We start from the raw sequence: 26,903 nt of genomic DNA on the forward strand, positions 1-26,903 counted from the left end.
AACAGGCATTTCTGATGTGTCTGTGGTCACTCATGCATTACTGTCTGCATCAATCTGAAAGTAGTCCAGAATGAGCCACTTCAGCTCAGTCTTGTTGGAAAAAATCTCTCATGATATGACCATTGAAAGGTAATGTTAGTCTTGAGTAACGTCCTGAAAGTAAGCTGGTTCTTTCAAACACTTGAGCGAGTCGCTCTGACATTTGTTCATAATGCATCACCGTGTCTGTTCTCTCTGTCAGGATGGCTGAAGTCAGAGAAGGTGTGATTTCTCAGGTCCCTCGGCTTTGCTCTACTTTAATTAGCCCTGACTGTCATCTTCACACACTCGCTGGCTCCCTAGTCACTGGGGTCGCTGGGATGTCACCCAGTCGGCACAGGTTGTCCACTCTGCTGGACCCCATTCGCTCATTTATAGTGTAAATGAAAGTTAAGCCACTGAATAAGTCTAATTTCAGAAGATGGAAAGAATATTTTCTCTGATCCTTCACCCTTTGTCTACAGAGAATAAGCTTTTTACTTACCAGTGACAGATGAATTGATTTATTTAAGGACATAAATATTTAAAAAGAGGATTTGGGTGACTAAATAAAATCTTTTAAAAACTTTTAACAAACCTTGAATTTTTTAAAAAGTTTTTATTACCCTTATAATAGCTATGACTAAAATGCTGTATTATTACGTATGCCAGACCATTAGCTCAGTAGTGTCAGTTTTAAAAGAAAAGCTATGAATGTGCACATTTGCATCAACATTAGCATTTCACTGCATTTTGTAGTGTGCATGACTGTGTATGTGACAAAATAAAGCACTGATTATTTAACTTTATTTTTTCTGTCGTGTTTATCGATGCTTGTAATTTATTATATTTTAAGCAGATGCACTGCTTAGAAAAAGACTTGATAATCCCAGTTAATCTAAATTATTTTTCCAAATTGATTATTTGTAGCCTACCGTTTAAACTACCTGACCTGCGTGGTCTTTGTTTTACCCATAAACAAATCATACAGTAAATGAATAAAGGTAAGTTACGCACATAATTACCAAAATCTATCTATTGAATTAATCAATCTATTAAAGAAACATTGGCTAGATTTCTGCATTTAAGGCTTAAATTATAGCGAGACATAGCAGATGAACCGAGAGTGCATCAGATCGGGAAGCAGATCAATGTTGATCTTTCTTTCGAGTTGTCAGTGCGAAAATGAACAAAACAACTGGCCTAACACAACATATTATAAGATTAAAACATGAAAAAGTGATCAGATAGTAACTTCGGTCAATTTTCCTAATGGATAAACCGAGATCAGGCTGGATAAACAGCTCTCAGTAATATTTCAGCATGCTTTCACTTTCGCATTTACCGGTAAGAATGACATCTCGCCCTGCTCATCATTCTTTCTTCATATAGCCGTATAAATGGCTATTACACAATCATGATACACTGTAATATAGCCTGGGTCGTTAGTTCGTTGCATTGTTTTGTTTTCTCACTACAATCGATCCGCTCAATAGGGCAGAGACCGTCTCATTCAGGCGATCTCGGACTGATTGATTTGGCGCGGATGCGAGCGCAACTGCTGGATATATGCCAAACAAACCGCGCTAACAGGGGAAACGAGACAGATTCCGAAACAAACGTCTATGTGTGAAAGCACCGTAAGATTGTATTTGCACACAATTGACAGACAATCGCAGCATGCAGCTCTGCCTCGATCTGTCAGGCAACAAGGCAGCACTGTACACTGGCCCAAGCGTCTCGCACACTGGCCATCGGGCATACCTTATTGTCGAGCCCTGAAAGTTTAAGCTCTGTCGACGGGTCTCCTGCCTCTGCACAGTTTAACAAGCACTTCAACAAGCGGGCTTTTTCCCGCTTGGCAAGCCTAGCTGACGTGACATGAGGGCGTGGCAGTATCGACGATTCAATTTTTTTATTCGATAATCGAAATTGAGCATAAATTTTGATCGATTTCGATTTAAAATCGAAATCGTGACACCCTTATTCGATATCATGTAAACTTAGCTTAAATTCATTTATTATAATAATTATATAATTAATTAGGGCTGGGAGATTAATTGAAAAGTAACCAAAATCGACATTCAGAATCTATAATCGATCAAATATTTCTAGGTCGATTTTTTTTCAATTCCATTCCCTACTGCGTGTGGAGTCACTTGACCCTGCTCAGTTAAGGCTGATTTATAAAAAATGTAACTAAACATCAAACGTTTGCACTAAATTGACAATGACTGCACCAGTGATGCTTTAGGCATATTTTATATTACGAAAATTATTATTTACTTTATTTGTTTACAGAAGATTCAAGAAATGCCCAGTTTACAATATTATTTACAGGATATACAAGAGTTATTTTATTTAGAAGAGATGCTGCTTATTTTCTACTTTTTAATATGAAAAACGTTCAGAATAATTAATTGTGTTTCCAAAAGTGCAAGTTGTTTATTTTCACTTTTTCATAAGAAAAAAAGTGACTGTTTGTTTTAGGCAATGTGTGTTTTAATTACAGATGTTCAATGTTGATGTTCATTAAATTATCATAGATGGTAGACAGTGTTTTTTTTTTTTTGTTTTTTTTTCCAGTTATTTTAAAATCAAGTAATGCACCCCTTATTCAGAAATTTCTGAACAAAACTTGTCAGTGAACTATGAGAGCAAAAAAATTAATTAATCATAATCAAGTTAAAATGTTCAATTGATTGAGATTTCAATTTTTAGGCCCAATTGCCCAGCCCTGTTATTAATTATGATATAATACAATTAATATATTGTTATTAGTAATAATTATTCAATGACAGTGGAAGTATTGAATTTTTTTCATGGCACCATTGCAATTTTCTTCCAGTTTGCGACAATAAACATCAACATATAAACAAATAAGTACGTATGCATGCCTAATAAATTAGACGTAATGACTTTTAACGGTCAAGCATTTGCCATTTTTAAACAAACAAGTAATGCCAGACAAAACTAATACTGTTACGTCTGGAACAATCAGACCACTGAGACACATTACGATTGCATTTGGTGCTGCTAGCAGTGCAGAAAATTACCTACTTTACCTTTTAATTTTGTACCCTTGCTGCGTCAAGTTTCCAGGTTAAGGTTTTTAAGGTCTGCATATGATAAAGCTCGACTAACAGACACTTTGTTTATTTAACTTTGCTCTGCGTGCGATGCTGTTGCTCAACAGAGTGTGCAGTGATGAATTGAGTCAGGCCGCTGGCCCTTGTCTCTCTCTATAGAGGTTGTGAGGTGTGATTTTTAATGAGGGAGAGCATGGCGCTTGTCTTGCTTTGTCATGTAGAAAGATGAAGGTTGTCAGTGTCTGAGGCACCTTTGTTTCTCACCAACCCTTTCCTGTGATGCTCCAATGATGTTGCCAGTCAATTTGTGCAGCAGATGTACAGCTACTGTCTGGTGTTTGTTTTTGGATTGCATTGTGTAAGTCTTTTTATCGTTAATGTCTCTTATAATATTTGTTAGTATTTTAAAGCTTCCTTAGCTTATTAAATGATCCCTAGAATGAAAAGAGTTCTTATTGGTTTGTCTTATAGCCACGCCTCCTTTGCATATTAAAAGAGCGCTTCACTGAAATAAACAGAGACATTTTTATAGGGATTTCAGCACCTGTGGTTCTATAGGCCCCGTTTACACTGTCAGGTCTTGATGCCCAATTCCGATTTGCTGCCTACAGTATATCTGATTTTCTTGTCTGTTCGTTTACACGTTCTTTTAATTGTGACCCATAAACGATTCATGTATTTACACTTGCCATACAATTTACGACGTCGATCATTTGTAAAGGCGTTTCTTCCTCCATTTTTCATATCTCCACACATACTGTTTCTTCTATGTCATTAATCTGCGGAGAAGCACCACATAGTCGCAAGTTTAATGACGTACAAAACGGAATGCCTCAATAAATCCGATCTGCCTGTTTACATGATAATCGCATTGTCAAATATCCGATTTATATCTGATTTATTTCCATCTATCAAAACCATTCTCTGAATATTCAAATGCATGTGTTTTTCTTTTTCTTTTTTTTCGTGTTGACACAGTCATAGAACAGATCTAACTGCAGTGTAAACGGGGCCAAAGTTTGGAGGTTGTGTGTGTGGTTGGTTTTTTGTTTTGATGCCAGAAATCAGGTCTGTGGTCGAAACAAGCTTAAGATATTTGCACATTGTATTATATTAGCATTAAATGTTATATATCACATTAGCATAAAAATACATAGTAAAAAAATACAAGTAATACAAAATATAAAAAGGTGGTTACTAATAAGTGGCTACTACAGAGGTTATCAGGAATATTAGTATTCATCATGGCAAAAAAAAAAAAATTTATTTATCTGTTCATAAATCTGCTTTCACAGCCTTGCTTATAATTGCACTTTTAAAATTTTACATTAAAAACATAAAAAATTTTAATAAAGTCCCCATGAAATCAAAACTAACCATATGATCTTGCTAGCTAACATTGCCGTACTGTGTTGAAGAATTTATCTGTGCATGTCATTAGGAAAAGAATAGTTTGCCCTTCTAATCTTTAATTGAAATCAGAAAATGCACTTCTTGTTTGTTTTCTGTTAAATTCTCAGATTACTTGATTTTGAGGTATTGGGTGTGGCTACCATACTTAACCACACCCCTCCAACAGTCAGTTTTGACTGCAAACTGAAATAGTGAGAAGGAAGTGTCCGTTAGATTGTAATAACTCTCACCAAACCCTTTTCCCCATGTTTCAGAATGAAATGCCTACTTTAATACATCCAATCAACTCGCAGGAAAAAAAAAACAAGCCACGCCCACTGTTTTCTCATTTTAAATTTTGTTTTTCTAGGAACTGCATTACAATACGAAAAAAAAGTCCCGGTTTGTTGGGACTTTAATGTCTGAAATCAGGTCTGTGGTTGACTCAAGCTATTTTCATACTTTATTATTTTTATTTTGCTAACATAAAATGTTATGTATTAAATAAGAATAAAATACACATGTAATACTCCTTTGTTTTGGAAAAGGTGGTTAGTAATAATAAGTGGCTAGTGTGCACTTCAGAGGTTGTCAGGAATATTATTATCCATAATGACAAAAAAATCAATAATAATTTATCTATTCATAAATCTGCTTTCACAGCCTCATGCTTATACTGTAATTGCATGCTTTCTATTTTTTCTTTCTTTTTGCTGTGGTCAGTCCTATCATTTTAAAATGAATTATTTCATTAAAATAAAACTCTTAAATTTGATAATAATACAATTTGTGCAGAAAATGAATAACTATATACCGTATAATGCTTTAACAGAGCCTGTTATTTGCATCTGGAAATGGTTCTAATAAAGTGGACTTGCAAAGATTCACTATAGTTTGGTTTAGTTTATTTATTTATTTTTTTCACAATAATTATTTCATTTCAATAATCTATACGCCTTTTTTTGCTGCTGCTGCTGCTGTTTTTTGTCAAGGGTATAAGGGTGATTTTTCTGGCATTTTTTCTGAATTTCTGGGTTGACCTACAAAAACACGTCATCACTGCAGCACTCGATGTTCTCTAAGTCAGTCTAAAATGATCATGTGCTGTCTTGAAAAGTTAATTTGAGATCCACAGAGAAACAAATGTTAAATTTAGATATTTGTGTACCTCATAGTTTTAATAAATGCCTGTTTTTGACCAAGAAAGAAGTTCTGAAAGTTAGTGTTTTTAGAACATCATGCATCTCAAAAGATCTAAGCATACTGTTTGTGGCTTCTTAATGTTAAAACCCCTTTAAAACTCATCCACCTTACTGTAAGTGTGATGTGGCCTTGAGTGTAACACAGGAATTCTGTATATACTGTCATAATAAATGGTTATTCAGTATTATTTTCAAAGTTTGCATTATTCTTTGTAAGATCCTCTTTAATATCTGGTATTTAGAAATAGAAGCTCTGTCTCAAATGTGTCAGTTTTCTATAATACAGTATTTTGATTGACCAAATTAATTCTCATTGCAAAACTTTAAGCATTCATTTGAACTTGGTCATTTTCTGCCAAGCATGTGGCATGGGAGATGATGAGGATGGATGATAGGCTAGGTCGCTGTCTCTGTTTGTGACATGGCCTGTCTGATCTTGTCATTTTTCTCCTTTTTTAAATGACAGCACCTTTATCTGTTGTCACTTTATCGGCTTAGCTCCATCTGAAACCAGAATCACATGCCTCTGTGGGGAAGACTAATGGAGAGTGTGGCAAAGAGCAGGGAAACTCGCATCAAATGCAATTCTAGGACACTTTAAATGTTTTTTGGCTTGTTTTAGTTTTTAGTTATTGTTTTGTTTTAGTTTTTGTTTTGTTTAAGCTTTTGTTTAGTTTTATTTAGTTTAATTTTAATTTTTGTTTTAGTTTAGTTTTAGTTTTATTATTTTATTTGTAGTTTTTTTAACTGCTATTTCTACACTTGTAACATTTTTCTTTATTTTATTTTCTTTTTCAATATTTTTTTTCTTTTTATTACATTTGTTTAATTAATTTATCAGAATTTTTAGTATGTTTTTCCTGTTTTGTGGCCAACTCTGACTTTCCACTCATCTTAAAGTGGTAAGCAACTGATACGTGAAGTAGCTTCTTATAATGGCCCTTTTTTGTAATGGTTGTTGTTGTTTCTTCTGTCATCACGGAGTTTGACACCCTGTCATGATTTCACACAAATACTATCTATTTTGGCACATTGTTTTGAACAAGCTGTTGTATTCAATCTTGAAAGTGGAAAATGCAAATCTCTCTCTGTTTCTCCTTCGTAGGTTGCAGTGACGTCCGCCCTACAGGCAGTGAAGGTTTCTCCACTCATAGAAAAAGTCAATGACCATAAGGATTTCAAGAAACTTCTTAGGACCAGAACTAATGTTCTTGTTTTATACACCAAGTCAGGTCAGTATGTTTAATTTTTTTCCGAAATTATGTTTCATATACTGTATAAAATGTATTAAAACAATTTTGAATTTAAATTCTAAACGCATAGAAGTTTAAGTCATTTTAAGAAGTCCATGTTATTGACTGACTATAACAGGGGTGGCCAACCCTGTTCCTGGAGAGCCACCTTCCTGCAGATTTCAGTTGCAACCCTTATCAAACACACCTGAATCAATTAATTAGGACCTAAACACGACGTGATAATTACAGGCAGAAGTGTTTGATATGGGTTGCAACTGAAATCTGCAGGAAGGTGGCTCTCCAGGAACAGGGTTGGCCACGCCTGGACTATAAAGTCCACTGGTCTGTAATGGCAAATATTACTTATATGAAAATATCAGCAAAATTAGATACAATCAGTATGCAGTATCAGTAATTATTTTCATCATGTTCTGTACAGTGTAGTTCAAGAATTATTTTGAAATAATTGTACATTTTATTTTTGTAACAGAATATTTTTATAACATATAAATAGTAATATATAACAATAAATAATATATAAAATATAATATATTTTATATATTTAAAATTCTATTTAACAAAGAATCCTGAAGAAAATTTCATGGTTTTCACAAAAATGCTGTACAGCAAAACTTTTTTCAGCATTATAAAGAGCCATAATTATAAAGAGACATAATAGTATTACATGCAGTCATATTTAATGGTAATATTTTCACGTTTTGGTAATTTTACTATTGATATGGTGCTTATCACCCTTGGTGAGCATTAAAAAACCTTAATAAAAATTAATTCCCCTGTTAAAAACGAGTGCTGATTGAACCTTTTAAGCAATGTGTACTTAACATTTCCAAAAATAAAGTTTGATCATTTGTTTTGTGGTGATGCCAGTGATAATGTTCGTGAAAGTGAACATCTAGGCATAATTACTGTTGAGGCTTGCTTTAGCTATAAACATGCTGACTTTAACTTGCTCAGCAAAAGCGTCTTCAAACTTCTGTCTTTCTGCCATGATGGTATTTATCTTGGAGAAAGAAAACTCCCCATAGAAGCAGATATTTTATGATTACGCTTCTGAACATTAATTGTTGCTTGCATCCTGACACATTTCAGGACATAATGCACAAAAATTAACTTAGGCTTGCATGGTTTGAACTGTATGCATAAATACACTTGGGGAAAGTCATTAAGAAAGCTCTGATTATGCTATAAGATTAAGAAATGCTTTACAAGTATTGTTCAAATTTAATTCATGTTAGTAAATACATTAACTAATGAAACATTATTGTAAAGTGCGTCCATTTAATTACACCCAACATTGCTTGGCATATAGCAGAACCAGATCTCCACACAGTCACATGATCTTAAATGGGGTCCAACTTTCTTTTATATATATTTAAGTATTGTCTTCACTTCCCACACTCATTAGACCATCAGGATATCAGACAAAGCTCTAAAGGAACAGAGAAGCATATAGGACTTACATCTAGAGTACTGCATCTCTCTTTACCTTTAATTAGAAGAAGAAAAAAAATAGCTGCATTTGCATCACTACTTATTATCAGGACTAACAGGCACGGCGCCATATATGACTACCGTATGGATGAACGGTCCATAAACAATCTCCCACCCACGACGCAAAGGGAAAGAGCCTCTCAAGGTCTTGCTGTGTGAGATTTATTTGTTTCATAATTCACGACTCATTTCGAGCACATGAGGTCATTGGATGAGACGGTGTATCGAGCAGTGTGTTTGATTGATGGACGACTAGCGCCGCTCATCCTGTGAAGCATTTCCATTAGAGGCTTCCTGCTAACTGCGGAAGTCCCTTCAGACTGCATTCATGATCAGGCAGAGCACAGACGCACTTCTCATTCAACTCCATTCCTTCGATTAAAGCCCAAAATAAACTGTGGACTCTAAATTTATCGTCCCTTTGGTTTGGGCCAGTGCGATTAATTTGAAGAAAAGCAGATCATGGGTTCAGCTGTGTAGTAGGAAATCACAGTCACATGTGTGTAAATCTGGGGTGTAGTGAAGCTGTCAGTGTGTTTCCACACGTAGTACTTTTCACACTGTGTGCTGTTGTTCTGTACTGAGGTGCAATGCTTTCAACACCACGAGTACTATAGGCAGAAATGCAGAGATTCACTTAACCTTTTTGTATAATAAATAAATAAATTAAATTGAAGTAAAATACAATAAATTCATTATAATTTTTCACGATTTATTTGTTAACATATATTTTTTAAATGCTTTTCTAAATATACTATAAATGTTATGTCAGTTATCTACATTGGGGGAAATAAGTATTCAACATGTCATATTTTATTTCTGTGAAAAATATTTCTGAAGGAGCTGTTGACATGGAATTGAACCATATTTTGGTAAAAACTCAAACAATACAGGCATAAAAATATAACAAAACAAAAAAAAAAGTTATGTGACAAGAAGAATGTACTGAACTACTGAAATGTATTCATACCTTATAAGAAAGTTTTTTTTGGTGATGCCATCTAAAAGATGCCTCTCATATGGAGAATCTGGTCACATTAATAGGGTATATGCCGAAGCATGCTAATAGGACTTTTAATTTGCCAGTAACCTGGGTTAATCGTTTCCAGTGAATTGTATGCCAATGCAAACTGTGTGTTTAAGGTCTGATTTCTTTCAAAATCAGCAATCTCCACGGGCTGAGTGATATTTGATATAAAGTGGTTCTCAGATTGTACAAGAAGCACTGCATTAAAATGTCTTTATAATATGAGCATTTATTTTACCCCAGTAAATTCAATGGAGCTTCTGCGCTAGCCTGCCGATTTTGACGGGCACGTGCGAGCAAACGGCTTTTTGTCTCATTTTACACTTGAGCAACTAAATGAATGCCAAAGTCTGTTTAACTGATTGTATTTGAATTACATTACAACATCGATGCTGTAAAAGGAACCATATAAAATGGGGGGAAAAAACTGACATGAACAGGTCACCAGAAGTTTATCAGTATGGGAAACTCACTAGCTCGGCATATACCCACTTGCTCAGGTGTGGGTTTTACACAGACTACTACAAAGTGTAAAAATCTTGATGGTTCTGTGGGTCTCATCTTACAAATCTGATCTTCATTTTGTATTCTCTATTGGATTCAAATCAGGTAATTGGCTGGGCCATTCAACAGCTTGACTTTCTTTCTCCGAAAGTTTTTTTTTTTTTTTTTTTGTCTGTGTTTTGGATCAATGTCTTGCTGAAATGTCCACTCTGATTTCATCTTTATTATCCTGGTAATGTAGATGTTGGACCGAAGCAGCTAATATTAATTTATAACGATGAAAAGGCTGAGGGTTGCTGAATAACTACTGAGATATTTCAACTGCTGTCTGGGCTTTCACTGCCTTTCTACAGCTCTCTCTCTTCATGTGCTCATGTACTTTTTTCCTGTGTCACTTCATTTTATTACACATGTAACTTAATTTGTAAACTAATTAGATTAGTTTTCTTTGCATATATGGATTTCTTTGGTTGTTATCAATATCTGGTGAAAGATTAAAGTCAACAGCGCCTTTAAAAATATGCTTTCTGAGAAAAATGGTGAATTGTTGAATACGTATTTCCCCCACTGTATCATAGACAACTAAATAGTTTGTGAAGAGGCAAAAAAGTCTGTATTGTGTGTAAACAAAAAGGTGGAGTGTTAAAAATGAAATCCCATGTACATTGTAGCTTTGTATACAATTGCTTAAAGAATCCACCTCATAGTTATAAAGTCAGCTATTTATTATTATGTATTATTTTTACAAATTTGACTCCATTTTATATTGTAATATTTTTTTTTATATTGTTATATTTGAGCAACACCTTTAGCCCTGCCCTTTTAATCACTCAGTAACCGTAAAAATTGTGCTTCCCCTGATGACAGTGGCAATCCTTCAGCGCTCACTTTAAGAAAAATTGATGGATGTGCTATTTATTGCACAACAATATACAAGTAATCAATAGCGTTTCATTTCCACAACAGATTGCTTTTTTATCGACTTTGCACCAATCAAACATAGAAACCCATATACTTTTACACACTGAAGATATTTTGTTATCTATTTTATATAGAAGCCATAAAAAGGCTTCTCTGCTTTCTGTTTCTTTATTCTGGCTCTTATTTTACTAAATTATAATAAAGTATGTTACTATATTTTATTGCACTTTTTGTGATTATTTGCCTCTTTATTATTATTACTTGCTGTATTCCTCATTTGTATGTCACTTTGGATAAAAGTGCCAGCTAAATTATATTATATTTGTCTTTTTAATATAATGATTTGTTGATTAAGAAACATTGATTAATATTATTAATGTATAAACACTTGTGCTACTTAACATTTTGTGGTAGTTTTGGTAAACAAAGGTCTAAAGACCATCATTTATCTGAAAAAAAAAAAAAAACATTACCATTTATACAGTCAACTTTTTGACCGTCACATATTTTCCATGTTATAGTTAAATTTCTAGACAACTAATATAGAGTATGTCTATAATGATGGGAATTATGTTTGAATCTGAATCCACATAATTTGTGTTATTACCCAAGTGCATCTTTTTATTTCCATTTATACTGTACATTCCCATGCAAAGATTTGTTAGCCCAGCATATCGGTGTTTACATGAAGCCTAATAGTCTGTTATTAATCTGACTGATTGTGCAATATAAAGATAAAGAGCTTCTATGTAAACACTAATCAGAGTACCGTAGAAAACCCCAGATCTTTTTAACTGGTAATGGTGCGCTTAGTAGCCTATTAAAATGCAAATCAGTACCAGCTAAATGTGAAAATATATTTGTAAAATTATGAAAAATTAAATGAGCTGAAGGGAAATTAAGCACATAATTGAGTCTATTTATAGTGTGCTTTCCGCAGGGGTCATGCAGGTGCTGTGGGCTCAGTATAGGATACAAGCTCATCATATTTAAATGTGTTTCTGTTTCTCTCCGGTCTTTTTCAATGTGACTTTTTTTATCCTCAGCCTCATCTGGAGATGCTCATCTAAAGCTGCTGTCTGATGTGGCTCAGGCTGTGAAAGGTCAAGGGACCATCGCTTGGGTGAATTGTGGGTGAGTTTCAATCAATTTTGCTCTTTGGCAGTCTGGATGGACATTTTAACAAGTGTTCATGGTTTTTTTGACTGGGGTTGATGTTTTTTTGTCAAAGTATGTTTATGTAAAGCTTGTTTTTATTTCAAAACCTTCTGGAGGATTTGATTATTTTCATAATTTGGTCAATCTACGTTATTGTATATTATTTGTTATTGTGATTTCGTGAGTTCTGCTACCAAAGGAGGAAACAAAGCCATGACATCAAAGCATATCAAACTTAGTTTTTCGCCCCCGCAAACACTCATTACTCAGACAGAATTAAACTGAACAGTATCTAGATATATAGTTGAGGACATGCTGCTGTTGTCTCTCGAATTGTCCCACAATAACATTAAAATAGTGTAGATTAGTGTACAATGTTTTACATTTAAAAAATAAATTTAATATTTTTAAATTATTTATAAATTAAGTTGTTTTTTTATTTTATAGTCATTTGAGAAACCAAAATTTTTAGTTACTTTTCCAGTGTAATTATGTAATGTATATCTTATCTAAAATTATTGAATATCCTGTACCTGTGAATTCCTTCATTCTATTACTGAGTGATGATTCTACGTCTTACAAAGCTACAAAAAGTTGTTTGACTGGCTGGCTTAACTTCTGCAAAAAAACTCCTAGCCCAACATTAGCTGCATCTACATAATTTGGACATGTAATTTTGGAAAAGTGGTTGGTACAACTTCAGGACATTATATTGTTGAACTTATCCACAGCTCTAAGTTGTACAAAGAGTGAACTTTGTACAAATGAGTACATTAAAGATCTGGGGCCTCATGTATCAACGCTGCGTACGCACAAAAACTTTGCGTACGCCAGGTTTCACGCTCAGAATCGCTCACGTTTGGATTTACTAACAATGAACTGAACGTGGGAATGTGCGCAGGTTCACGGCAGCTTTTTGGCAGGCGTACGCACATTTTTTGTGCGTGTCTGTTTTATTTCCATTGGCGACTCCTAGAGGCAGTTGTGTTAAATTCTTCTCTACAAAGTGTCTGATCCTTGCAATGGCAGCTGTATGAGACGGGTTCATCTAGTAGGTATGTAAGATTTCCATACCATACAGTTGACCAGCTAAACATTAAAGCACAATTTGCAGCGGTCGCCTGTTTTCCCAATGTAATCTGAGCGATCTACTGCACGCACATTGCTATAAAGACACTATCTGAAGATGAATTTGCATGCGTGAATCAGAAACATTTCCATTCAATAAATGTGCAAATAAAATATGATGCACAAACTTATTAATGATTCCTACTAGTCTTTCTCGTGAGAAATAGTTGGCAAAATATGATATGTAGCGGGGAAAAAAAGAAGAAAGAGTTCATCAGACGCTGGATTCGAGCCGAGTTCATGCTCGAACATGTCAAAACATGTTCACAAGCGTCTTACGAGCGCGCCACTGAGACTGTTCAGAGTGCTGCAACATTTTACAGATATAAACCAGACAATTTTTTTTTTTTAATGCACTCAGTGCGATGTTCAGACCCAACTGTGTTAACCGCATCAGCTAAACTCTCCCACTCTATTTTTTTCTTTTGTTGTTAATTCCGAAAAACAAACTTGCAAATAACACCGCTTTTCTCCGATCTACCTCCGAAAGCAGCACCTCCAATTCACATTCTGTTCAAAGTTTCTCTTTTTGCTTGCTTTTGCCGTTGCTTTTTCGTTGGGTTTTGCCATTAGCATAGTCATTAGCATATTCATACGGGGGAGGAGGCAGGGAGGGGTTTTGTGCTCGTGCATGTTGCGCTCAGTTTCACGTTCATTCGGATGTACAAAAGAATATGCGTGAGACTCGGCGTACGCAGTGTTTCATACATCTGAATTTTTTTCTGCGTACGCACATTTACAGCTTTGTGCGTACGCAATGTTTTAGTAAGATTTCCACGCAAGTCTTCGTACATGAGGCCCCTGGACTTCAGCTGCTGACAAAATCGCCATGTTTATTGCTCAAAACAATGATCAGGATAGAGAATGATTGACTTATTTTGTATACTTGATACTGTACTTTGTTTTTTTGTTAACGTCTATTCATTGGATACCCCAGTTTAAAGAGTCTGCAGGGGAGGGGGGTGGCTATAGTTGAATTGATATATTTCATTATATTGTTTTTTCAACCTGTATGTTTTGTTAACAATTAAAGTAATAATAATGAAAATCAGTTACTAACTCTGTTACTATCTGTGAGAAGTAACTAGTAACTACAGTATAACTCATTACTCTTTTAAAAAACCGTGTCCAACACTGGTAATTACCTCAGATTCTTGGATTATGTTGGATTGTAGTATGAATTATCTTGTTCTTTTAAATCCAAGTTCAGGACAGCTCAGCATCTTCTGTCTGTTTAGAAAATATGTTTGTGAGATTTAGCAGTCAAAGCTTGCCTCTAAATCATTTCTCAATGGCTGTGTGGTACTGTAAATGGTTGGATGTGGCAGGCAAATATAACTGCATCTTTTTATAAACTAAAGTAAATGTAAACATAATGTTCTAGCTTTTGGGTCAGTATGATTGTGTACCAAACAAATTAATTGCAATAATTTCAAAATCAAGACAGCCCTGAAAAAAACAGAGCCACAAAGTATTTGATAACTCACTATGCATAAATGAGCAATAATTTTCCCATTCTGCTGTACCAAAAACATATCCAACTGTAACTTTAAACATACTAAATATACCAAATTATAATTTTGTGAATTATGCTAGCCATGCAGGCATGGTGGTTTCTTTTCCCCAGAACCATGTTATGAGACCGTCTTGGGTACATTGGGTCCCCAATGCGAGAAACTTATATAAAGCTGGGTATAAAAAAAGTAACTCTGCACAGGCTGCAGTGTGATAGAGCAAAGCAGAGATACGCCCACATATTTCCTTCAGATGACAGGGACCTGAGAGATCGCCAACTGCAGTCCACTGGGGGATACCATTAAAAAAAAGTAGGTCATGGAAGAGCGGGATTGGTATGAAGAAAATGGGAATGCAATTATCCTGAAGTCTGAATGATAAAATAGGATTCTTAACGAAAATGTGTTAAAATACGGCAGTTGCCTTTAGTTTGAACCTTTAAACTTTTATTGGTTTTAAAGGTGCCATAGAATGAATATCTGGATATACCTAGGTGTAGATGAATGATAAAAGTTCAGTAAAGCACATTCTTTGAGCCTCAAGCCTGGGTAAATCCCACAAGTGTAAAATACGAGTGAAAAACAGAGCAATCATAATATTTCACAGACTTTGATGATCCAAGCAGCATAATTAATATGCACGCCCCAGGCTTAACGACTATTTTTCCTTGTAAGATTACAACAATGACACCCCCCCCCCCTTTTTTTTTTTATTTATTTATTTTTTTATGTTTATCTAAGCTTGGATGTATTTACTGTACTCCTAAGTGAAAACAGGAATGGCATGAACTCTTGGGTTCATGATGTATTTTAAATTAATTAATTAATGGTGTGAGATGTATTTTACTATTAAATTAATTAATAGATGTATTTTAAATTAAAAATACATTTTTATTTTTAATGAAAAAATGTAGTTTAAATTAATTGTATGTATTTTAGAAAATAGGTATTTTAAATAAAATATGCATTGTAAATTAATTAATATCCATGGTCGATCCAAATATGGTCAAACCTGAGCTTTTCATTCTATGGGTAATTTCAGTTAGGGCTGCACAATATATCAGTTCGTCATCGATATCGCAATGTCTGCATCTGCCACTATCACATCGCAAGATATGCAGTTGAGTCTGAGTTATAGTTGACTAGGAGCTACAGAATTGCACTTATTCAGTGTATTTATATGAAATTTGTGTGATTTATGGCAAAAAGAATGTACATACTTTTTGTCTTGTCTTGTATTTTGTCTAGTTTCTAGTCCAAAAATCTACATTTCAAAGCAAAAACAAGGTTATTTTGCTTACACCACAGGCAGATGACTCTTAATTTTGACTTATTTCTTCTGAAGTTAAAAACCAAACAATATTTTTTACATGCTCTTAGAACTTTTTTATATTTGGATTAGAAATGAGACAAAACAAAGTAAGAAAATTAGTTTTTGCATTGTGGTTATTCAATTTCTGTGCCTGGATACTGTTAGACTGCCCTGAAAAACATCAAATACTTTAGTTCTATCCAAACTATCTTGTGTAACTGTATTCATATCACAATATTTATTGCAGAAAAGTAAAACATCACAATATCAAATCTTCCAGTATGATGCAGCCCTAATTTCTGGTTCCAAACAAAGTTTCTTAGGATTTTTTAATTTACCCCAGTCATTTAGATATCAGAAAACAATAAAATATTAAGTCAATCCACTCTGATTCTATCTGCAAAGTCAAGTAAAGTCACTAAGAATATTGTCAAAGCTGTGCTAAAAGGAAGAACAAGCGAAGAAGTAAATTAGATAGCAACATTTAATAATGGAACATATTCAATATATCAAGCAGATAGCAAAATATATAGTAAAATGCTGGTGTGGTTCTGGTTTGTTAAAAATTATTCAATTAAGTTTAATATTAATAATTTAACAATACACTAAAGGGCAGCTCCACTGACCCAAACCAAGCAAGCCAAAAGTTTGTAAACTTCCAAAAGAGTGTTTTGGCTTTAAACTTCCCATTTTTGTCTTCTCAACTTGCTTGGGGCCAAAAAAAATCTTGTTCGATAGCAGCAATTTTGACCCTCGGATACTCGAACTCCCCACAAGCAAAACATATTGACTTGACCCATGACTCTGATGCTTTAGAATGTCGTGCGGTGCTTGACAAGGATGACCAATTATTTTGGAGCACCGAACAGGATTGTAGGGGTACGCATCTGTGATCCGATGTCAGCTCGTTCAACACACAGCATGTCTAATTGAGTTTCCCACCTGACAGCCTGAGCTCTGATCTCCAGCGCACCTCTCTCAGTCCTCCCACAAAGGCGTTATGTGGGAAATGCATAACGCTAATGATGGCTTCTCATCTACCTTTAAGGGACGGAGCCGGTTGGGGGCGGATGCTGTCAGAAGCATAATTGAATTCCGTCTCTTTGAATTTCCATTAGCATGGGGCTTTAGATCGCTGCCGAGTCCTCTCTGCTCCTATTTGTCCTTATGTAATACATTTCCATGCTCATTATCACTCAAGGGAAAAGGGAGTCTTTTCAATTGAGCGATCTGGATCTCTTCGGGAGAGTGTGGGTGTATGTGTGGTGACAGTGGGACCAGGTAATTGGGGGTCCTTTCTTTTCTCAGGTTCTGTTAAGGTGTGAGTTTGAAGATTGAGTGCTTTGTTGCTGTTATTTTAGTTTTTTGTCATCGGGTATATGACAAAGATAAATTTGTCGGTAACTGGAGCGTTCTGTTTTTTTTTTTTTTTGTGCAATGAATTTATTATTATTATTTTTAATCCCTATGTGGCACTTTCCCATAAATAGGACATGGAACTCCAGAAAGTCCTAAAAGTTTAAAAATAGGTCCAGAAACTCCTAAAAGCCAAGCTTTTATTTTATTTATATATATTTATTTATTTATTTATTTTTTGGGCAGTGAAAGTTATTCTTCAAAAAATTGTTTGTCAGTTAGAAAGTTCAAATAAATATTAACTGAATTATGCGCTCTCAGTTTATTTTCTATAGTTTGCAGTCTCAACCTTGTACTAAACATAAAAAATATAATTTTCTTCTTGTAAATATGTATCTGCTTATGTTTCCAGTATTTCTTTTATTCTTACAAAAGTTACAAATGCTTTACTAGGGCTAGGCGATATGCCAAAAATGCAGTCTCGATAATTGTTTTCTATATCTAACGATAATGATACACATATTTCAAGATAATACACTACCTGACAAAAGTCTTGTTGCCTATCCAGATTTTAGAAACAACAAATAATAACTTCTGGTTCAGGGGTGTCCAAACTCGGTCCTGGAGGGCCGGTGTCCTGCTGAGTTTAGCTCCAACTTGCTTCAACACACCTGCCAGGAAGTTTCTAGTATATCTAGTAAGAGCTTGATTAGCTGGTTCAGCTGTTTTTGATTAGGGTTGGAGCTAAACTCTCCAGGACACCGGCCCTCCAGGACCGAGTTTGACATCCCTGTTCTAGTTGATCATTTAGTGACAGAAGTGGCTTACAGTATATGAAAGGCAAAGGCCTCTAGACTTACACTTATTTAACCAAACTGAAATATGATCATGCCTTGATTTTAAATTATTTAATTAGGACAGTAAGGTCTGACTTTGCCAAGACAAAAGTTTTGTGCACAAACAGAAATATTGTACAGCATAGAATATAAATTCATGATGCAGTGGAAAAAGAATGAACATTGTATATGACTCCCAGGAGCTTGGAGGACTGTATCCATACATCTCTGCAATGACTGAAATGACTTATTAAAAAAGTCATCTATAATGGCAAAAAAGCGTTCTTGCAAGACTCCCAAGATTCCCTGAATTCATCTTTAATGCCTCCTCCTTCATTTTACGCCAGATATGCTCAATAATGTTCATGTCTAATGACTGGGCTGGCACTTTGACCTTCTTTGCTTTCGAGAACTATGATGTGGAGGCTGAAGTATGAGAAGGAGCTATCCTGCTGAAGAATTTGCCCTCTTCTTTGGTTTGTAATGTAATGGGCAGAACAAAATGTCTTGATACCTCAGGCTGTTGATGTTGCCTTCGACTCTGCAGATCTCTCGCAAGCCCCCATACTAAATGTAACCCCAAACCATGATTTTTCCTTCACTAAACTTGACTGATTTTTGTGAGAATCTTTGGTCCATGTGGGTTCCAATAGGTCTTCTGCAGTATTTCTGATGAGTTGGGATGCAGTTCAACTGATGATTCATGTGAAAATTCTACCTTATCTTCCAAATGATCAACTAGAAGTCAAAGTACATTTGTCCATATGCTTTACCATGATAAACTCCTTCCGTGGTAGAGTTTGTGCAAAAAAAATTGAGAAAATGGAACAAAATTATTTTGTTTGCATTCTGAAAAATGTGTCCACATGATAAGATATAGCTACTTTACATGCTGCTTTAATATTATCCTAGATAAGTACTTACTCTATCTTTATTTATGTCTAATCATTCTTCCTATAAAACACACATTGAATTAATGATTCAAAAAGAAGTCTGGGGAAATAAAGTGAAGCATTTTGTGTACACAATGCTACCAGTACCACATATCTGTTAAAAAACAAATCAATGTTAACACTTTTTAAAGCACACTCTGCTACATGCAAAAGTAGAGCTGAAGGAAATACTCCTTTTTTTCTTATCTGAAGACCTGTGGCTCTGAATTAAAGCAAGCAGAGTTTCTGTGTAATACACTAAAGCAAAAGCAGCTGAATGTCTTGTCCTTCAAAAAGAGAAGAATGACAGGGTTTGCCAAAACTCAGAAGCGGCCCATACATTAGCTTATTGCTGTGGTCATCTGTCGCTTCCCATGAGCGCGCTCGTATTGCTGCTACAGCAATTTATTTAATGTCTTGGGACATTAATTGTATCACTTCACTTTTTGGCTGCATCAATTTGCATGACAAATGTCCTTCGTGCACTTGTGTTATAATAGAATAATGTGATTATAATATTTGTTGAGCATAATTCGCTGTGACTTAATGTTCGCTTTCGCCTCTGAGTTTGCACAAAAAGTATGAAGGTAATTGATTGTGCCTGCAGATACTATAGTGAATTTACTTCGCTCAAGCCTTGGTTTTTTTCATTGGTTCATTTTATAGTATATTTTTTATTAGATTCAGTTACTAGAATTGAATCGAGTATGCAAACAATGTGCTTAATTATTAAACAAAAGGTGACTATTCAAGTTAAATAACTTCTGTAAGCTTTTTTAATATAATATAGTACATATTACAATACCTGACAAAAGACTTGTCATTGATCCCAGTTGTAAGAGCAACAAATAATTACTTCTAGTTGATCATTTGCAAAAGTGGCAGAAGGTAGATTTTTCCTATGAATCAGACTTTAACCTCTACATCAAAGTTTCTGAAAATAAAGAAAGTCAACGCTTCCAGTATTGGTCAGCCTGGTCACCAGACATTAACATTATTGAGCATGTCTGGAGTAAGATGGGGGAGGCATTGAAGATGAATCCAAATAATCTTGCTTTTTTAAACGCTTTTTTTGTCAATCCAATTGAGTTTATTAATAAGTTATTTGAGTCATTGCAGAGATGTATGGATGCAGTTGTCCAAGCTCATAGGAGTCATACACAATATTAATTCTTGTTCCACTGCACCATGACTTTATATTCTATACTGTACATTATTTCTTTTATGTGACAAGACTTTTGTCATGGCAAAGTCAGACTTTACTGTCATATTTTATTTTGGTAAAATAAGTGTAATTTAGAGGCCCTTGCCTTTCATTTAAGCCACTTCTGTTACCAAATGATCAACTATAAGTTATTATTTGTTGTTCCTAAAACTTGGATAGGTGACAAGACTTTTGTCAGGTAGTGTAGAATGAATAATTCACTGAAAACTGGCTGGAAGTCCCTGTTTCTGTGATGATTGTTTGAATGAATTATCACTTTACTACATCACTAACTAAACTGTTTCTTGGAATTTTGTGAATTAAATTTATTGTCAAAAAGGAAGTGAAATCAGGATAAGAGGTTACAATAGAAATGTATGCTGTTAAACTCTGCAACTGTGTGACGTATATATTTAGTTAATGATTCTTATCCACATGCACAATTTAATTGCATTATCTGCATTAAACAATGATACATTTGAATTAATCAATTATAATTAAATTGCACATATTAGAATGAATAATTCACTAAAAACTGGCTGCAAGTCCTTTTTTGGGGGGATGATTGTTTGAATGAATAATCACTTTACTACATCACTGAATAAAATGTTTCTTGGAATTAAAATGATCACAAAGAAGGAAGTGAAATCCGGTTAACAGGTTACAATAGAAATGTATGCCTGCAGGTTTGTGGTTGTTAAACTACAATGATGTAAATTTAGTTAATGATTCATATCTACATACGCAATTTATTTGCGTTATCTGCATTAAAATTTAAATGAATCCAATGCATTAATGTGTTAAAGTTGACAAGCTCAAATATAACAGAAAATATGTATTGTAACACTATATGAGAATAATATTCATGTTTATTCATGAGAGTTCGTTTTTTTATTTTTCTGTACATTCCCCACCACAGGGATTCAGAAGGCCGCAAACTCTGTAAAAAAGTCAAGGTAGACCCCAGCTCGAAAACCAAAGGAGTTGAGCTCCTGCATTACAAGTAAGAACCACCTCCATTTTCTGAGATGCATGTAAAAGTGGTGGTTGAAATCTTGCAGGTTATTATTATTATTATTGAGGGCCATGAACACAGCGATTCATCTTTTGGTTTTGTGTTGCTTTTTAGGGATGGGACTTTCCACACAGAATACAACAGACCAGCCACAATTAAGGTAATTTCTTTGTAAAATTGCATTTTGCTGAAGTCATCTTTGACAAAAAATGACAGCATTTTAAGAAGCCTTGTTTCGAATCCAGCTCATCAATATTTCTTTGTTAGACATATATATTGCATTTTTGAGAAAACGCCATCAGTGCCTTTCCGAATGCACGCTCTGTCACGTGTGAATGGATGAATCAGTCTGTGTTGCTATTTACTTGCTAAACGTCCACAGTTTTCCCGTGGCTGTTATTTCACAGTGCTCAGCCTGAAGCAACAGAGCCAGAAAAAAGCGTATGGTTTTGTAGGAAGGCGAATCAAACTTGTCCCATTGGTTTCTCTCACCTATCTCATTCTCCACATGCCTTTCAGCTCAATTATGAGCGAATGTGACGAGGCGTTGATGAATGGCTGTGGAATGAGAGGAGCTGTAATGTGAATATGTTAAAAATGAATGAGCTGAGCTTTTGCTGGATGATGAGACTGTGATGGGACATGTTCGCTGGAGCCACTGGTGTGGAAAGAATGGAGAGCTCTTATTAAATGCACCTGCTGATAAGTACCACATATTGCTCTTCATTTTCGCTTGGTACAGCGGTACTTCCAGCACTTCATGTCGAGGGGTTTTTTAGTTCCTTATAGGTTGCATAGATTAGGAGGTAAATTTGTAATTGTGCAAGAGGAAAATGTTTTCTGTGGCTTATAACTCTCACTACATTTTATGTTCAAGGTGCACTTGGAGCAAGTTTAAAATATTAATGTGAAGCAAAATTAGCAACACAGGCTCATTGGAAATATGAGTAACACTTTAGTTTAGATCAAAATTCACGGTATTAACAAACCATTAACTAACACCACTAGCTTAATAAATTATTAATTATCTGCTTATTAATAGTTGGTAAGGTAGAAGTTGGGTTTAGGTTTTGGATAGGATTAGGGAAACGGAATAAGATCATACTTTATAACTGCTAATCAATAGTTAGTAACTTAATAATTGCAGGTAATAAGCAAGTAGTTAATAGTGTGAATTGTGACCTAAACTAATCTGTTACTGAAATATGTGCTTCAGCCCACGATTTTTAAACTTAAATATAAGTCTGCAGTTTCTATTTAAAATAAAGGCTACGGGGTTTGATACCAACAGCTTTGTTCCTTTTCACACTAATGACATTTACAGGCACATATTATTAATAAATAAAGAGTTTTATTAATGTAGTTAATGAAGCTCACTTTGTAAGGTATTATATGATGCTGGTTTCAAACAAGAGATAAAAGCAACGCATAATTAAGGTAAAACTGTGGTCGCAGAGCACTTTATCTTACTCTTGCTCTTGAAAACAATTTATTCAGTCTAGAAAAGGGTTTAGGTCACTTTGTACTGTGTTGCTTTGTGATCAATACAACAAGCCCCACCTTCTCATGGACCTGTATAAGAAGGATGTGCATCCTAAATCTACAATGAAACATACAAGTATTCAACAAGTAACATTTCAGATTTGCAAAAATTTAGACAGCGCCCTCTAGTGAGTTTGTCACCTGAACCATGCAACAAAATGTAGCTGGAGCAACTTATTATGTTTTGCAAAAATGTAGACTGAGGCAAGTATTTTCTAATGAGCATGGGCTGAAAATAGTAATAAAGAAATCAGTTCCAGTACTAGTAAATGTTCATTTCCTGTTTACATTTCAAGGCAATGTTAATATTTTAATGAACACTTTTTATGAGCATAAGAAAATACACATAAAATGTTAATAAATGCCATGTAGTCCTGAGGTATTTGTCGATAATCTACACTTGCATAACACATAATTTAGTAGTTTTTTTTTTTTTTTTGTAATAAGTTTAATAGGTACTTTAACCCACTGGGGTTGACAAAATCATTTGTACTCACATTAATAAGAGCCAAACCTGTAAAAGATTTATTTTGTAATTGTGTATATTCATAATTAAGTTAAGGTCAGTAGGCTTTTAATTATTTATTTATTTATTTGAAATAAAGAACATAACACTTTTATTGAAAATGAGAGTATAGACATGATTTTGCATGATAAAAGTCATACTTTCTTTCAGCATTTGCTAACTCAGTATTAATTCAGTGCAAGTGTACATCCAATTACACCCCAAGAATGTTCTATAATTAGTTCCATTCCTCAAATTTAACAGTGATCGATTTCATTTTGTCAGTGACCGATGGCTCTCTGATGGTCTCTTTTCAAAGTTTCTGTCTACTCTCTTTCCTCTTTTAGTCCATGGTGGCGTTTCTGAAAGACCCTGCAGGTGCCCCCCTGTGGGAGGAGAACCCTGAGGCCAAAGATGTTGTTCACATCGAGTCAGAGAAGGTAAGTTTCGCTCACTGCAGTGAAGATCAGTTTTCTGCTGAGTATTAATCAGGTGTGGGAACTTCACACAGGACAAAAGACTTGAAGCAAAGAAATCTGCAACAGAAGAACCTGTCTATTCTTCTGTCTCTAGAGGATCAATCTGGCGGCTGGACTGTGTGTCCAGGAACAAACGTCGGCTTTAATGTGCTAGCCTTACAATTTGAACGTTTCGAGTATAAATTTTGATTAAACTACATTTTACAGTGTTCTTGTTACAGTGCAATTCTGTTTTAAAAAGTATTAGTATAGTATAGTTACACTATCATTATATTAAAGTATAAAATATAAATATTTATTAACTACATGTCCTTATTTAATGGTTGGGGTTAGAATGTGCCTTTTGTTTTAGGTTAGTCGCATGTAATTGTGCATAATTAAATAATAGTATATTAATAGTAATATTGTAATACATGTAACATGTGTAACACCATAAAATAAATGGTTACAAAATACAACAACCTTTATTCAAAATCGAACTATGAATGGCTGTACATTTAATATTAAAGTTTTAACACTGGAAATTTTATCATAATTTGCTAAGCTACAAGTTGTACCAACCCCATAAGACTTCATTTTGAAATACAAACAAAGTGTTTGATAAAATAGAGATTTCCTCTTTTCACTGGAGGTCTTGTAACCCAGAATTGTGATACTATAAAACATTTGTATTGAAAAGAAAAAATAAGTCCATTCATCCATTAATCGATCAGTTTAATCCAGGTATTGTAAAGAAAGCCAATTACAAACGGTATATCATTTTGAATTCATTGAATCACAGTGCTGGGTTTTGGCTGAAAGGGCATCCGCTGCGTAAAACATATGCCAGAGTAGTCGGTGGTTCGTTCCGCTGTGGCAACTGCTGATAAATCAGGGAATAAGCTGAAGGAAAATTATTGAATTCATTTCTTAAAGTGTCAAGAGAATTGGTTTAATACTTAATAAATTGAAAATTTTTTCATTTGTCTTGCAAAGATGGACACTAAAGAATGATTTCGATTTTTGGAGTAGCTGACCCTTTAATTAAAAACTTTACTTTGTAAAAAAAAAAAATTACCTACATCTCTACTCTAAACCTAACCCTAACTTTATCTAACTTTTTATATGTATTTAAAATAGATTTATATAAACACATTGCAGATGACAGTGGCTGAAGACAGACTTCTTTAAAAAAAAAACAACAACATCAACTCAGACACATTTACAGTACTAGCACTGTGTTGATGTCCGATGAAGTAATGAAATGATATACCATGTTAGCGGACTGGACCAGGAAATCTGTGCCCATGTTTATTGATTTTAATGAGATCACCTGAAACTCTTCTAAAGATTACTGGCACTCAACCCAGAGTGTTTGACTCACTGGCTTTGTGTTGTTTGGCTTGCAGGATTTCCGAAAACTGCTAAAAAGAGAGGAGAGGCCAATCCTCATGATGTTTTACGCCCCATGTGAGTCACCCCTGCCTGTACTGTAATTCTCCACTAATAGACACTTCATATGATGTAAACTGTGAGCAATCATGCAAGATGTGCCATGCTGTAGCAAAACAAATCTTGTGAAGTGTTACTTTGTGTGTTTGATGGAAGTTGTGAGATGTTATTAAGATGTCCAGCATTTGTCAATAAGCCTTTTAAACTTTCTGAAACCCAATAACGAAATAGGCTTTGCTTATAAAGACATCTTCATTAAAATTAAGTGAATTAAAGGACCAAGTTCTTCCTGATGTGGTCTGGAATGTCATTAAATATAAAGCAGGGCTCGAAATTGCGACCATTTTGGTCGCATATGTGCCTGAAATTTAAGCTATGCGACCTCATAATATATATTGGGAGCATTCGTGCGACTGCATATAATAAATGTAGTGCGACCTGTTTGTTTTTTTTCTAAAAACGTGGTAAAATCGGTCTTCCCTGCCGTTATATTGGTTCATATTAGCTGTCAATCACTCAAGACTTTCCACTGTCAGATGACAGGGAGGGAGCTTTTGTGACCGCGGGGAATGCAAACGGCTGAAGAGTGAAAAGTACACTGAATCTCGATGCGTTGCATGCACTGCGTGTTCAGCCAACACAATCTCACGGCAATTCGTAACATTTTCATACGTTTCCTCGTGAGATCAGGCTGCAACAGCGCAAATGTCCGCTAAAACACATTCGCCAAAGAAGCTTGCCTTTACTGCGTTTAAACTGATGCGGGTAATAACAAAGAAAGAATAGTATTGCGCTGGTGGTCATCGGGAGAATCCTGCTCTGCCCCTCTCATATATTGGGTCGGCTGACTCGCATGCTTTCCTGCAAACACAGAAAGATGCAATTCAGCGCGTAACGAGGCTGAGCATTAAAACGACACGAACCGAAACCAAAACTTTTAAAAGTGAGACTTTTCTTACTTTCTTTTGTCTATTCTTTCTTGAGGTGTATATTATTTTTCTATTTAATTACTGATGACTGCTTTGCAGCTTTCAGCATTGAATTGAATGATTTATTATATTATTTCGTTTGTTTTGTAGCAGAACTATTATTTATTAAATTGACGTGCATATAAAACAATAGTACAAAATAAATATTTCTCACTACAATGCTTCATTTGTGTTTGATGCAAACCATCAATTTATTTTTCATAAATTAACAGTAGGACTTTACATAGCAGATAACTTACATTAAAGCACATTCAAAGCAGCATGATGATGAGAAATATAATTCATTATTAGTATTATTGTCATCATCATCATCATCATCATCATCAATAATATTTTATAATTATTCAACATTCATTTTAGAATTATTGCACAAATATTAAGTCATCACAGCATTAGTTAGATAGTTGTTTCTGTGTTTTTTTTAGTCCCAATTGATGTTTGATTGTGTTTTCAAATACAATAAATCCCTTAATATACAACTTGTCAAATATATCATTCATTTTTGGTGGGTGCTCCTAATTTTTTTCTGGTGCTCCTAAATATTTCAGGTTGGGAGCACCGGTGCTACCAAGTAAGAAAGTTAATTTTGAGCCCTGAAAAGT

At 34.7% G+C, this 26,903-nt stretch overlaps 1 protein-coding gene and 1 long non-coding RNA gene across 3 annotated transcripts in view; one reads left to right on the plus strand and one right to left on the minus strand.

Moving 5' to 3' along the window:
- pdia5 (protein disulfide isomerase family A, member 5) overlaps nucleotides 1–26,903 on the plus strand; it is an 84,490-nt gene that overhangs the window by 10,178 nt on the left and 47,409 nt on the right. Inside the window, 6 exon segments of the mRNA NM_001113576.1 lie at nucleotides 6,807–6,933; nucleotides 11,947–12,034; nucleotides 21,260–21,343; nucleotides 21,470–21,515; nucleotides 23,750–23,842; nucleotides 25,270–25,330. Coding sequence (NP_001107048.1) covers nucleotides 6,807–6,933; nucleotides 11,947–12,034; nucleotides 21,260–21,343; nucleotides 21,470–21,515; nucleotides 23,750–23,842; nucleotides 25,270–25,330 — 499 coding nt within the window.
- The window catches only part of LOC137496491 (uncharacterized), a 65,332-nt gene that overhangs the window by 10,081 nt on the left and 28,348 nt on the right, over nucleotides 1–26,903 (minus strand). Inside the window, exon 3 of one of the 2 annotated variants that reach the window (XR_012385559.1) lies at nucleotides 24,328–26,173. The exons of the other annotated variant lie outside the window; for it this stretch is intronic. This is a non-coding gene — a long non-coding RNA (uncharacterized lncRNA). Of the gene's footprint in view, nucleotides 1–24,327; nucleotides 26,174–26,903 lie in introns of those variants that run through there. 2 annotated transcript variants of the gene reach the window in all.

This window comes from Danio rerio, chromosome 9 (assembly GCF_049306965.1).
Source record: "Danio rerio strain Tuebingen ecotype United States chromosome 9, GRCz12tu, whole genome shotgun sequence".
NCBI classification, from domain to species: domain Eukaryota; kingdom Metazoa; phylum Chordata; class Actinopteri; order Cypriniformes; family Danionidae; genus Danio; species Danio rerio.